Source organism: Thalassophryne amazonica, chromosome 6 (genome assembly GCF_902500255.1).
Source record: "Thalassophryne amazonica chromosome 6, fThaAma1.1, whole genome shotgun sequence".
Lineage (NCBI taxonomy): Eukaryota > Metazoa > Chordata > Actinopteri > Batrachoidiformes > Batrachoididae > Thalassophryne > Thalassophryne amazonica.
Window position 1 is genome coordinate 122,736,865 of NC_047108.1, and position 13,985 is coordinate 122,750,849.

A 13,985-nucleotide genomic window follows, 5' to 3' on the forward strand; every position below is an offset into this window, starting at 1 on the left:
ACAAGTTTTACAGGGGTAAGTTCCGTGGATCCGAGGAAACTGATTTGTATCTATAACACACAGATCAGTGTCCCTGGACTTATAAAACTTGATTGTCGTAAAGAAACAAACCGCTTTGCAATAAGCATTTAAAAAAGCCTCAGTGACGATCACGATTACAGAGTACAGAGTTTACAACCGCTAATGGATAGTTTCTACCGAGTGCAGATAAAATTGCTTATCGTTATGCCCCATGTTCCTGCCATGGTGCTGTGATGTGGACCACATCTGTCCCAGATCCGTGCCAGATATGGTCTGTAAACAGTTGGTGTTTTGCGGATCCAGTTCAGATCTGGTCCGGATCTGTTCCAAAACTGTAAAGCGGAGCCGTGCTGGATCTGGGCCAGGGTGCAAAAACTGTCTGGACCGGATCTGTTTTCAGGATTGGTACCAGATGTTGGACTACATCCGGCCCGGATCTGTTTGCTGTCTGGGGAAGGAGTGTCCATTTAAGCATCGTGTAACTGTCACTACAAAGAAATACAATGAAAATATTGTCACAACCAGCTACTTGGTAACCGCTATGAAGCATGAAGCTTGTAAAGTATTAAACCACAAATAATAGTGGTGGTTAAGGGCGACTGTTTTTAATAAGGTCATATTTGTGATCAGTAATGAACAACTGCTTGTAATCCTCAACATAAAACAGCATCGTCAACGAGAATAGTCAAGTTGTTGTCAAGGTTTCATGAAGAATTGGCAACAGAAGCACAGATTTCTTTCTCAACAAGACCCTCCACCAGGCTGATCTACTTCAGCCCCGGCCATCCCCTCTCTCCACACGAGGCCTCTCCAGTGAAGGACAGAGGTGAGGGGGTGTACAGGTCAGAGTCCGTGTCTGATTCACCCTCTGCTATAAAGGGTCGAACCCTGGGACACAGCGAATGTCCAGATCCAGCTTCATGTCCTGCAGCAGTTCCTCTTCCTGAGCCTGTAAAGAAAGAAGGCCCAAAGAAGTCCTCCTTTGCCTGGGAGATGCTGAAGCCGCTGAAGGAACGCTCCAACTCCTCGTGGTCGACAGACGGGATAGAGAGAGACATGTCGCTCTCTGCGGCGGCCTCCTGTTGACACCTCTGACTCCGGTGGCGCCTCCTGCCGTGGCTGTCTCGGCTGCTGCCTCCAGGACCGGAGGAGGATCGGTCGTGAACTGGAGCAGGTGGGGGCGGAAGGCGGAACAGATTGGGTGAATGCTCACCGCTGCCCCCGACAGGTGAGGGGGTGTTGGCAACACTGCTATTCCAGGCGGGCTGGCTGAGGGGGTGCTGCAGCTGGTGCTGCCAGGAGGTAGACAGAAAGCTGTTGCTGGCAGAGGGAGCACCTGCCGATCTCTCCACAGACCGGCCCAGTAAAGGGTCCTTCTTTTCCAAAGACCCTTGGGAGCACAGGACCTCTGCAGCAGAACACATCTTCACCTCTTTTTCCTCTTTCACCTCCTCTTTGCCCTCCTTCTCCTCCTCGCTCTCCTCTGGGCTGTGGTAAGGCGGGGCAGGATACGGCTCCTTGGAATTGAAAAAGGCCTCTGTTTCAGAGCGAGGGATGCCCATGCGCTGCAAATACACATTGACCAGAAAATCCAGCTTCCTGTCCATACAGAGCACCTACAGAACAAACCAACAAAACATCATAAACACTAAAACACTTTCACCACACTATAAAATAACCCCAAGTACTGAGAGGAACATACCTGTTTTTCTACTTTGACCAGACGTTCCATCATGCTCTGGTCATCAGTGGACTCTCCTTCTGCTTTAGGACCTTTACCAACTATCTGGTCAACACCAACTATCTGGTCAACTCTAGCATTTGCAAAAAAAAAAAAGTTAATATTAGAGAATTAAAACCAAACAAACAACAAAACGTCTACCAAACATTTTAACTCATTTCTATAACATTAGTACCATGATGCCACAATGTGAACTAGTGTCACAACACAGGAAAACATTTATGGTGGTGAAATTTGGCAAGCTACAAATAAATGTGACGAAAACAAAGTGAGCCTTTCCTGGAAAAGTGCAAACTTTGGATGTGGGTGAACAGTGTGCACACATGCATTATGAGAATAAGCAGTCTTTACCAGAACAGTGCAGTTGTTTTGTCTAGGTCAACATGCATCAATTGGCATGCGTTTGATCTGCTTCATGCTTCATTTCCATTGCATCCTACTGGGGGAGCTCTCCCTCTGTCTCTCCAGCATGAGATCAAGCATCGAGCAGTCAAACCCCTGCTGAGTGAGGCCACATGACACAACTCATTAAAATTCAGCGAGAGCATGGCGTGATGTCTCGCAATGTTTTTTTATTTCTCTTTTTCTTTGTAGAAGCTCAAATAGGACACCAACATCCCAGCATGTACATTTTTATCAAACCACTATCCTGACTGATATTTTCTCTATTCAGGACAACAAAAAAATTCCCCCAATCCAACAAAGTGGGCAAACTCATTTATTTATTGGCAATGAAATACCCAGATTGAATTTTGCAAAAAATGAGTACAGTGGTCAACATAGGCCACAACACTTCAAATGAAGACACTAGCAAAAGGGGACAACATATAACTAAAAAAATATCACCTAAATCAATTCAACAACAGGTAGCTGCATCAAATAATGTCTTGCAAATTGAGAAAATGCTTGCAAACACAGAGAACACAAACAAATATAACCTGCAGCACATGCAGCACGTTCATTTCATGACGTGTCTGCTGCAAATTCACACAGCGAACAAAAACACAGAGGTGTTGCAAACATATATGTATGTCTATATATGTATGTATATATATGTATATATATACACACACACACACACACTGCACAAACCCTCAGTGACATCACCAATGCATTTTTTTTTTCTGAGGAGCGGGATTGAAGCAGTCATGGGGCGGCTCCAAATGTCACTATATTAACAGTTTCACGCCTATCACCTAGGTGAAGTTAGGTTAAAGAGGTGAAGCATGACCAAGACCGGCATGGCCTGCTAAAACCTGCGAATTAGTGTTAAAAGTACTAACATACAAACCAAATAATACTAAAATTTCACTCAACAGAACAGAACCAACTTCTTAAATAGTCTGTTAGGACAATTAACTGTACAGCAAGCCATATTGCGCCAGATATTTGAAATAAAATATTTAGGACAGTCAAAATGTCTGCTAGTGGCAACCTGGAGTCTGGTGTGGACGTCTCTCGCCGGCACACAGTTGTTTCTCAAAAAGACATGGTCCTAACTACTCATAACATTATGGCTTAAAATAAATCTGATGAGTTATATATATATATATATATATATATATATATATATATATATATATATATATATATATATATATATCCCTACTCTGGTGAGTTGTCATGAATGGGGAAACTACAGCTGTAGTTGGAAGTTTACATACACTCATCATTGACATGGGTAATTTGAGGCTTTGAATGATGTCTTTTCATTTGCAAAGGTGATGATTGTACAACATAGGTTGTTAATGGCTTTAAAAAAGTTTGAACCTTCTCTAAAAAACACAGGGTCAAAATTATACATAAATATCCCTCAGCAAGCTGCACCTCAACCAGACACTTTTGGTAACCATCAACAAGCTCCTCGCATAATTCTGGCTGGATATTTGACCATTCTGCTTGGCAAAAGTGGTAGGACTTATTTAAATTGGTTGGTTTCTTGCCACAAACCTGGTTTTTAGACGTAGTCCATACATTTTCAATATGGGTGATGTCAGGGCTTTGGGAAGGCAATTCCAGAAACTTAACATTAGCCTGCTTTATCCAACTCACAACCAGTTTTCATGTGTGTTTGAGATCATTGTCCTGTAGGAACACCCAATTGTGGCCAAGTTTCAATTGTCTAGCTGTTGATTTGAGGTGACATTGAAGAATTTGGAGGTAGTTGTCCTTCTTCATTATCCCATCAACTTTGTTCAACGCACCAGTACCACTGGCATCAAAACAGCCCAAGAGCATGATGCTACCACCATGCTTGACAGTTGGTGCAGTGTTCTTAGGACTGAAAGTCTCACTTTTACTCCTCCAATCATACCTCTTCTTATTGTGGCCAAATCTCTGACCATAAATCATCTCTCCAGAATGCATTTGGCTTGTCCATGTGGACAGCTGCAAACTTCAGTCTAGCTTGAAGGTGACGATTTTGGAGCAGAGGCTTCTTTCTTGGTTGACACCCTCTCAGTCCATGGCAATATTCCAGCATTATTGGGAGGCCTGAGCCTTGGTGGTTCCTGGGCTGCTCCTGAACACCTCAACCAACTTCCTCTTATCTGTCGGTAACAATTTGGGTCTTCTTCCAGAACTTGACAAAGCAGTGCCACATCCTATTAACTTGCACTTACATAGAGTTGTTTGAACTGATGATCTTGGAATCTGCAGTTGTTTAGAAATGACTCAGAGAAACCCTCCCAAGTTGTGTAAATCTACAATTATCTTTCTTAGGCCTCTCTGGGTTCCTTGGACTTTCCCATTATTCTGAGTATTGGTCAGTCCAATGAGTGCTGTCAAACACATCCTTTTTATGCTGGCAAAGATCATGATTGACTACAACTGGTAGTTTGTCTTTGCCAAAGAAAAACTACCAGTTGTAGCCAATCATGATCACTAACGATTAGTGAATAGATCTTGGCATAAGTTACAAGACATTGTAGAACTTTCAGTGAACGTGTATATACGTATATATATATAGCAATGCGCAAATCAGCGCAGATCAGCTGTGTTTTGAGAGTTGAATGACAGAAATGAGATAAAACATGGATTTCCAAGTGAATTTTAATATTTTTTGGCCAAAATAAAACATTTGAGGAATGGGAAGAGGAGGAGAGCAAATGAGAAGAACAGCAAAAGCAACGGCGTAAAGATTTAACATCAGATGAACTGGACAAGATTGAAGACGGGAAAGAAGAAGAGAACGGTTGGCAAGGATGAAAATATCTTGAGACTGGCATAAAATAGTCCAAGTTCTGTTAACTTAAATAAATATTTGTGTGTTAGCTCACTGTGTGAGACCTTGGTATAAGCGGATTAAACAACTCGAAGCAGTGTATTATACGGCTTGAATGCACTTTGCGGAGTAACACCACTCCGCTTCATGTTGTGGTGTTTTAGAACTCGCGTCGTGTATTCAAACCGTTTAATACACTGCTTCAAGTTGTTTAGTCCTTACACACATCTATCTATCTACACTCAACAAAAATATAAACGCAACACTTTTGGTTTTGCTCCCATTTTGTATGAGATGAACTCAAAGATCTAAAACTTTTTCCACATACACAATATCACCATTTCCCTCAAATATTGTTCACAAACTAGTCTAAATCTGTGATAGTGAGCACTTCTCCTTTGCTGAGATAATCCATCCCACCTCACAGGTGTGCCATATCAAGATGCTGATTAGACACCATGATTAGTGCACAGGTGTGCCTTAGACTGTCCACAATAAAAGGCCACTCTGAAAGGTGCAGTTTTGTTTTATTGGGGGGGGATACCAGTCAGTATCTGGTGTGACCACCATTTGCCTCATGCAGTGCAACACATCTCCTTCACATAGAGTTGATCAGGTTGTCAATTGTGGCCTGTGGAATGTTGGTCCACTCCTCTTCAATGGCTGTGTGAAGTTGCTGGATATTGGCAGGAACTGGTACATGCTGTCGTATACGCCGGTCCAGAGCATCCCAAACATGCTCAATGGGTGACATGTCCGGTGAGTATGCCGGCCATGCAAGAACTGGGACATTTTCAGCTTCCAAGAATTGTGTACAGATCCTTGCAACATGGGGCCGTGCATTATCCTGCTGCAACATGAGGTGATGTTCTTGGATGTTGGCACAACAATGGGCCTCAGGATCTCGTCACGGTATCTCTATGCATTCAAAATGCCATCAATAAAATGCACCTGTGTTCTTCGTCCATAACAGACGCCTGCCCATACCATAACCCCACCGCCACCATGGGCCACTCGATCCACAACATTGACATCAGAAAACCGCTCACCCACACGACACCACACACGCTGTCTGCCATCTGCCCTGAACAGTGTGAACCGGGATTCATCCATGAAGAGAACACCTCTCCAACGTGCCAAACGCCAGCGAATGTGAGCATTTGCCCACTCAAGTCGGTTACGACGACGAACTGGAGTCAGGTCGAGACCCCGATGAGGACGACGAGCATGCAGATGAGCTTCCCTGAGACTGTTTCTTTTTTTTTTTTTATATATATATATATTTTTATTGGATTTTTACACCAATAATACAGAATATGGGTATACAAAATATATATGCATTTTTTTTTTTTTAAGAACAGAAGAACAGAACGGAACCAACCTTCTACAGTGCACAGCACAGTCATACCTGAGTAATAAAATATTGAGAAAAAAAAAACAGCTACCAAAAGGTACAATCTGAAGAAAGAAGACCAATCTTAACAAAAGTATTAAAATGTGCAATGTAGGCAGCGTAAAAAATAACAGCAATAATAATAATAATAATAATTATATATATATATATATATATATATATATATATATATATATACACATAAAGAGACAAAAGAAAAAAAAATAAATAAAAAGAGGGGGTCTTCATTGTGCAAAGACAAAAAGATAAAGTACTGAGATGAAAGGGCCAGTAAGTAAATATGACCAAATAATTAAAGTTGAGTTAATCCAGATAATATAAAGGGCAGTCATACAATAATACAAGGGTCAAGCATAAAATATGTGAATATGGCTGAAATTCTTTTACGGTTACGTGGGTACCTTCTGGGTCTGCAGTGTCCGAATATGATCAAAAAAAGGTTGCCAGATCTTAATAAATTTTGAGGTGGATCCACATAAGGTAAATTAAAATTTTTTTGAGTTTGCTGAAATATAAAGAGTCATTAATCCAAATTCCAAATGATGGAGGAGAGGCTGATTTCCAACACAACAATATCCTACGTCTTGCCAACAAAGTGAGGAATGCGACAAGATCAGCTTTAAGTTTTGGTATGGTGACTCTGTCAGGAAAAACCCCAAACAGTGCTGTTAACGGATCAGGTTGAATGGTCAGCTGGACAACTTCTGACAAGTTTGCAAAAATTTTGGTCCAGTATTGTTGAAGTGATGAACATGACCAGAGCATATGGATTAGTGATGCAAGTGTTTGGTGGCAGCGGTCACAATCTGGACTAACATTAGGATATACGCTAGAGAGTCTAGCCTTAGTCCAGTGAGTGTGATGCACTATCTTACATTGAATTAAACCATGCCTGGCACACAGAGAAGAACCATGTACCCGATGGAGGATTGTTTCACATAAATCATCCTGGATAGCAAAGCCCAAGTCTTCCTCCCATGCCGCTTTGATAGTTAAAATATGAGATTCACGTAAAGAACACAATCTCTCATATAGGCATGATATAAGACCCTTTCGTGGTGGGGGAGGCAGCAGAAGATTCTCAAAATCCTGGGCAGGAGGTTTAGATGGAAACAAAGTAGTTTTCTCTTTAACATAGCTTCGAACTTGTAAATAGCGGAAAAAGTGGCTTTTTGGGAGATCAAATTTCAAAGAAAGCCGATCAAAAGATGCGAAAGTACCCTCAAAGTAGAGATCATTGAATGATTTAATACCAAGAGAAGACCAGAGGGAAAATGCAGAATCAATCAGGGAGGGCCGAAATAAAGGGTTTTTAAAAATAGGGGATTGCAAAGAAAAGAAGTTAAGTTTAAAGTAGCGCCGAAACTGAAACCAAACCTTCAATGTTGTGCCTACGATTTTATTATTAGAGATTTCAGTGGCTGGTAACGATTTTGGAGCGTAAACCAGAGCTGATAAGGATGATTGCACACACGATGAGGTTTCCAAGCTGAGCCAAGCTGGGGTGTTGTCCAAGTCATCTGACTTAAGCCAGTATGTAAGAATGCGGATATTAGAGGCCCAGTAATAAAACATAAAATTTGGTAACGCCATTCCACCAACATTTTTTGGTCTCTGTAGATATGATTTACGGATCCTAGATGGTTTATGATCCCAAATAAAGCTGGTAATAATTTGGTCCAGTTTACTAAAGAAAGAGACAGGGATATAAACAGGGACACATTGGAAGAGAACAGAAAACTTCGGAAGCACATTCATTTTAACTGTATTAATTCTTCCAGCAACAGATAGATGAAGTAAGGACCATCTCTCTAAATCCTGCCTAACCCTATCCACAAGAGGCTCAAAATTAAACTTGAACAGGTCACAAAATTTACTTTTAACTTTCACCCCTAAATATGTAAAACCTTCAAGTGCAACCCGAAACGGAAGGGAAGCCAATGGATAACTTCGAGCCGCAGAATTCAAGGGAAAAATTTCACTTTTGCCTAGGTTTAATTTATAGCCAGAAATACGGCTAAACTGGTCAAGAATTGAGAGAACAATGGGAATTGAGGAAGCTGGTTTTGAAATGTAGAGAAGCAAATCGTCAGCGTACAGGGAAACCTTTTGTTCAAGGCCAAGTCTCGTGACTCCAATGATATGTGGATTAGATCTAAGTGAGATGCCCAATGGTTCTATGGCGATCGCAAAAAGTAATGGAGACATAGGGCAGCCCTGTCTAGTGCCTCTAACAAGAGGAAAAAAATTTGAGTAAATAGAATTTGTTTTGACACAGGCAAGTGGGGTAGTGTATAAAAGCTTTATCCATGAGACAAACTTATGACCAAATCCGAATCGTTCAAGCACATAGTAGAGGTAACCCCACTCGACCCTGTCAAACGCCTTCTCAGCGTCCAAACTAAGTGCAAATTCGGCTTCAGCAGAGTCTGTAGGGTTGTAAAGTATATTAAACAAGCATCTAAGGTTAGAAAAGGCATATCTACCTTTAATAAATCCAGTCTGGTCAGGACTGATTACTGATGGTAATATGGTTTCCAGACGAAGGGCCAAAATTTTTGCAAGAATTTTATAGTCTACGTTTAGAAGTGAAATCGGGTGATAGGAGCCACAGGACAGTGGGTCCTTATCCTTCTTCAGGATTAGGGATATGGAGGCCTGTAATAAAGAAGCAGGAAGAGATCCAGATTCAAATGAGTGATTAAACATCTTCAAAAGGAGAGGGGCCAATTTAAGAATAAACTTTCTATAAAATTCAACAGGAAATCCATCCTGCCCAGGACATTTAGAACCCTGCATACTATTAATAGCCCGAAGAACCTCCCCGACACCAATAGGCTCCTCCAACTTAAGACTCTGTGCTCTATCCAATACAGGACAGACAAGGTTGTCAAAGAATGAGTCCAAAGACGGAATACTAAAAGGGCATTCAGAGATATAAAGTGATGAATAGAAGTTCCAAAACTGATCGTTAATTATTTGAGGGTCAGATGAAACACCACCAGGGGTTTGGATCTGTGACACGCTACGGAGCTGATGAGAGAGGAGTTTACTGGCCTTGTCACTGTGCTCGTATTGGGCGTGTTGTGCCTTCAACAACATCTCAGCCTGGACTGACGATAAGCGATAAAATTCTGCCTGCAAAGACAATCTATCATTATATCCTTCAGGTAAAGGAGAGGTGGCATACAATTCATCCAGCTGATGAATTCGAGTTGTAAGTTCTAATAACTTTGCCTTTCTTTGTTTCACATCAGAACTACTGTAGGAAATAATATGTCCCCGTATAAAAGCCTTAAATGCCTCCCACAGAAGGGGAAGGCGATACACCGGGTGTATCATTTGTGGCAACAAATAGATCAATTTTTGACACCACAAAGTCAGCAAACGTATCATCAGACAACAGGCGCGTATTCATGCGCCACGGGACAAAAGAGAAAGTGCCACCGCCCACTACCAAGTCCAATGTCACTGGGGCATGATCTGAAATGACAATAGCATTATGAGCACAGGCCCGGATATGAGGTGTGAGCCGACTGTCCAGGAGAAAGTAATCAATACGTGTGTATGTATGATGAACTGGGGAGAAAAAAGTATATTCTCTCAGAGTAGGATTAAGAGAACGCCAGGCATCAACAACTGAGAATTCCTTGAGAAAATTATTTATAACTTTGGAAGAGTGTTATTGTCTGATAGAATTATTTGATGATCGATCCAGCTGACTCAACCAACAGTTGAGATCACCACCCAAAACCAAAAAATGCGAGGATAAATCTGGAATTTTTGTGAAAAAGGAACTAAAAAAATTACAATCGTCCCAACTGGGAGCATACACATTAGCCAAAATTAATTTTGTATCAAAGATACTTCCACTAACAATAATGTATCTACCATTAGGATCAGCAATGACATTAGAACAAACAAATGGCACAGATTTGTGAATCAGAATGGCAGCGCCCCGAGCCTTACTTTGAAAAGTTGAATGATACAACTGACCCACCCAGCCCTTCCGAAGTCTAGAATGATCTGAAATTTTCAAGTGAGTTTCCTGTAAGAAAGCTATTTGAGCACCTAAATACTGTAAATGATGGAGCACTTTACTCCTTTTAATAGGTTGATTTAATCCTTTACATTCCAGCTACAAAACTTGAGAATTTGACCCTTCAGTACATTACCCTTATTGGATTGTGACATTATTTAACAAACACCAGAAAAATAAATAAATAAATAAATAAAATAACATAAATAAAAAAAAAAAAAGAGGAATGACCCATTGCAAGCACGTGAAGACCAAAAAACCTGTGCCAAAACAGTGCAACGAACAAAAGAAGAACAAACATACCCCTAACGGTTGAAGCATCTTCCCAAACAAGATGCGCGCACACCCCCTTTTGCTATTCACTAGGTACCTCCGTCCACTCATCCAGTGACCCAGCAGAACTCAGGCTTCCGTCCAGCAGGAACAAAATATATATACTTTTTTTTTCCACAGTTAAGCATATGGAAATTTACCAAAGAATAATAATAACCAAAAGCAAATGAAACAAGGCAGAAAAGGGAATCTGAAGACAGACAGGGAAAGGGGAAAAAAAAGTAAAATAAAATTAGAAAATAGTAATAATAATTAATAATAACAAAATAAAATTATTTTAAAGATAGATAAATAGATAAATAAAAAAAAGGGGAAATAAACAACAACAACAACAAAAAAAACAATAAATATGCAAATTTGTCTCCTCTTCCCCCTAATAAAAACTAATAACTGAACTAAACTCCAAAATTTTTATTTTTTCCCAAGTATATATAGCATTAAAAATAGCTAGGTAGCACTAGAAAAGCATAATAATAATATAAAATTTAAAATAAAGATAAAAATAATAAAAAAAAAATTGGGGGTAAAACAAAATGTAGTAGCTAAAGCACACCCTACATTGATATGGAACTTAACACAGGATTTTCAATAAAATAAATTTTCACCAATATGGGTTAAAAAATAATGAACAAGAGTCCCATCAGCCTCCAATCAAGTTAAAGCTACAAATCTGAAGAAGTCGTGGTCCCCACTGTCTTACTAATGAAATCTGTAGCAGGCTTGGGGTCAGAAAACTTGCGTACCCCTCCATCTGGCAGTGTGATCCTTAGCTCCGCAGGGTAGAATAAGCCAAACTTAACGCCAGGACATGAGTGTAGGAGACGTTTAGCATTAGCAAACTGTGAGCGTTTTTTGGCTACTGATGACGCAAAGTCAGGAAAGATGGAGATCTTCTTTCCTTGATAGAGAAGAGGTGCAGCAGCTCCCGCACGACGGAGTATTTGCTCCCTTACATGAAAATAGTGCACTCTGATGATAATTGGTCGTGGTGGAGCCCCTGCTTTAGGCTTTTCCCTGTTAGATCTGTGAGCTCGATCCAACAGTGGCACATCCTCCAATCTCAAGAGGTCCCGCAGAAGTTGTGAGACAAACTCTCTGGAATTGGGCAGCTTGACCCCCTCAGCCAGCCCAATAAGGCGAAGGTTGTTGCGTCGCGATCTTCCCTCAAGATCCTCACGTTTAACCTGTAGATATTTGACCTTCTCTGCCAAACCGGACACAGAGGCCTGAAGAGAGGTCACATCATCACTGCAAGAGGTGGCAGAAATTTCCAGCTCCTTGATGGTGGTCCCCTGAGCATCAACAAGGGCCTGGATGGCGTTTACATTGGCCTTAAGCTCAGTTTTCACAGATGATATTTCCGACCTTAGTGTGAGGGTAAGGGAATTAATCTTGGAGTCAAATGTCATACAAATATCCTGCTTCAAGCCCTCTAGCGCCTTGGTAAATGTTGCCACACTGAGCGGTGCGTCCGAGCGCTGTTTGTCTCTCTCCACCAGAGCCTCATCCTGACATGGAACACCAGCTCCTACACCCGGCTCGGTAGTAACACGTTTAGATCGACCCTTCGTTTCCCTCTTATCCATTTTGCATGAAAAGGAGCTTTTAGCGAGTAAAGTAGTCCATAACAAAACAAATCCAACCAGGAGAAAGCTGGTGCACACGGTGACGTCACTGTTGTAGCCAGCCGAACGGGGCTAATGGTTAGCCTTAACACTTCAGAAGTTTGGAAAAGTCACTTTATGCTCACCCGTGTCCGCGACAATAATTAGTCCCGGTGCCACAGTTCGGGTGTCAGCGAACCAGCCCAAAGGTGTAGGACGAATACCGTTCCTGGCCCGGGGTTGAACATGGTTGTGGCTACAGCTGCTACTGATGGTAGCTAGCAAGGCTCGAGGTGGCGGCCGTGGCCTGTTCCAGAAGTCGCCAAAGAAGTTTGTCGCCCGCAAATGAATCAAGCGGCCCAAAAATTAACAGCGTACCACTAAAAAAACATGTTGGAGGCTGGTTTAAAAGTAAAAGTGTGCTTTAAAGTTAATGTTTTGTTCCTGCTATTGCGGAGCCTCATGAGGCACGTCTTCACTCCATGGTGTCAAACAGCCCCCGCCCAGAGACGGTTTTCTGACAGTTTGTGCAGAAATTCTTTGGTTATGCAAACCGATTGTTTCAGCAGCTGTCCGAGTGGCTGGTCTCAGACGATCTTGGAGGTGAACATGCTGGATGTGGAGGTCCTGGGCTGGTGTGGTTACACGTGGTCTGCGGTTGTGAGGCTGGTTGGATGTACTGCCAAATTCTCTGAAACGCCTTTGGAGATGGCTTATGGTAGAGAAATGAACATTCAATACATGAGCAACAGCTCTGGTTGACATTCCTGCTGTCAGCATGCCAACTGCACGCTCCCTCAAATCTTGCGACATCTGTGGCATTGTGCTGTGTGATAAAACTGCACCTTTCAGAGTGGCCTTTTATTGTGGGCAGTCTAAGGCACACCTGTGCACTAATCATGGTGTCTAATCAGCATCTTGATAAGGCACACCTGCGTGTACCAGTTCCTGCCAATATCCAGCAACTTTGCACAGCCATTGAAGAGGAGTGGACCAACATTCCACAGGCCACAATTGACAACCTGATCAACTCTATGTGAAGGAGATGTGTTGCACTGCATGAGGCAAATGGTGGTCACACCAGATACTGACTGGTATCCCCCCCAATAAAACAAAACTGCACCTTTCAGAGTGGCCTTTTATTGTGGGCAGTCTAAGGCACACCTGTGCACTAATCATGGTGTCTAATCAGCATCTTGATATGGCACACCTGTGAGGTGGGATGGATTATCTCAGCAAAGGAGAAGTGCTCACTATCACAGATTTAGACTGGTTTGTGAACAATATTTGAGGGAAATGGTGATATTGTGTATGTGGAAAAAGTTTTAGATCTTTGAGTTCATCTCATACAAAATGGGAGCAAAACCAAAAGTGTTGCATTTATATTTTTGTTGAGTGTATATATATATATATATATATATATATATATATATATATATATATATATATGAGGCCGTATGTGTAATTTTGACCCTGTGTGGATTAGCAAAGATCCAAAATAATTTCAAACATGTGCACCCAATTTTTGTTTTTAAACTCATTAGTGATGTATGCTGTACAATCATTCCACCTTGGCACAACCAGGCTGTAAACATGTTTATTTCTGCTGT

General features: G+C 41.5%; 1 protein-coding gene across 1 annotated transcript in view; it reads right to left on the reverse strand.

The window, feature by feature from the left end:
- Positions 1-628: 628 nt before the first annotated feature.
- Positions 629-13,985, reverse strand: part of LOC117511543 (potassium voltage-gated channel subfamily KQT member 2-like) — a 163,607-nt gene continuing 150,250 nt past the window's right edge. Inside the window, exons 17-18 of the mRNA XM_034171548.1 lie at positions 1,724-1,818; positions 629-1,637 (exon numbers count right to left, since the gene is read on the reverse strand). Of these exons, the coding sequence (XP_034027439.1) occupies positions 789-1,637; positions 1,724-1,818 (944 nt within the window). The 3' untranslated portion in view covers positions 629-788. The remainder of the gene's footprint in view (positions 1,638-1,723; positions 1,819-13,985) is intronic.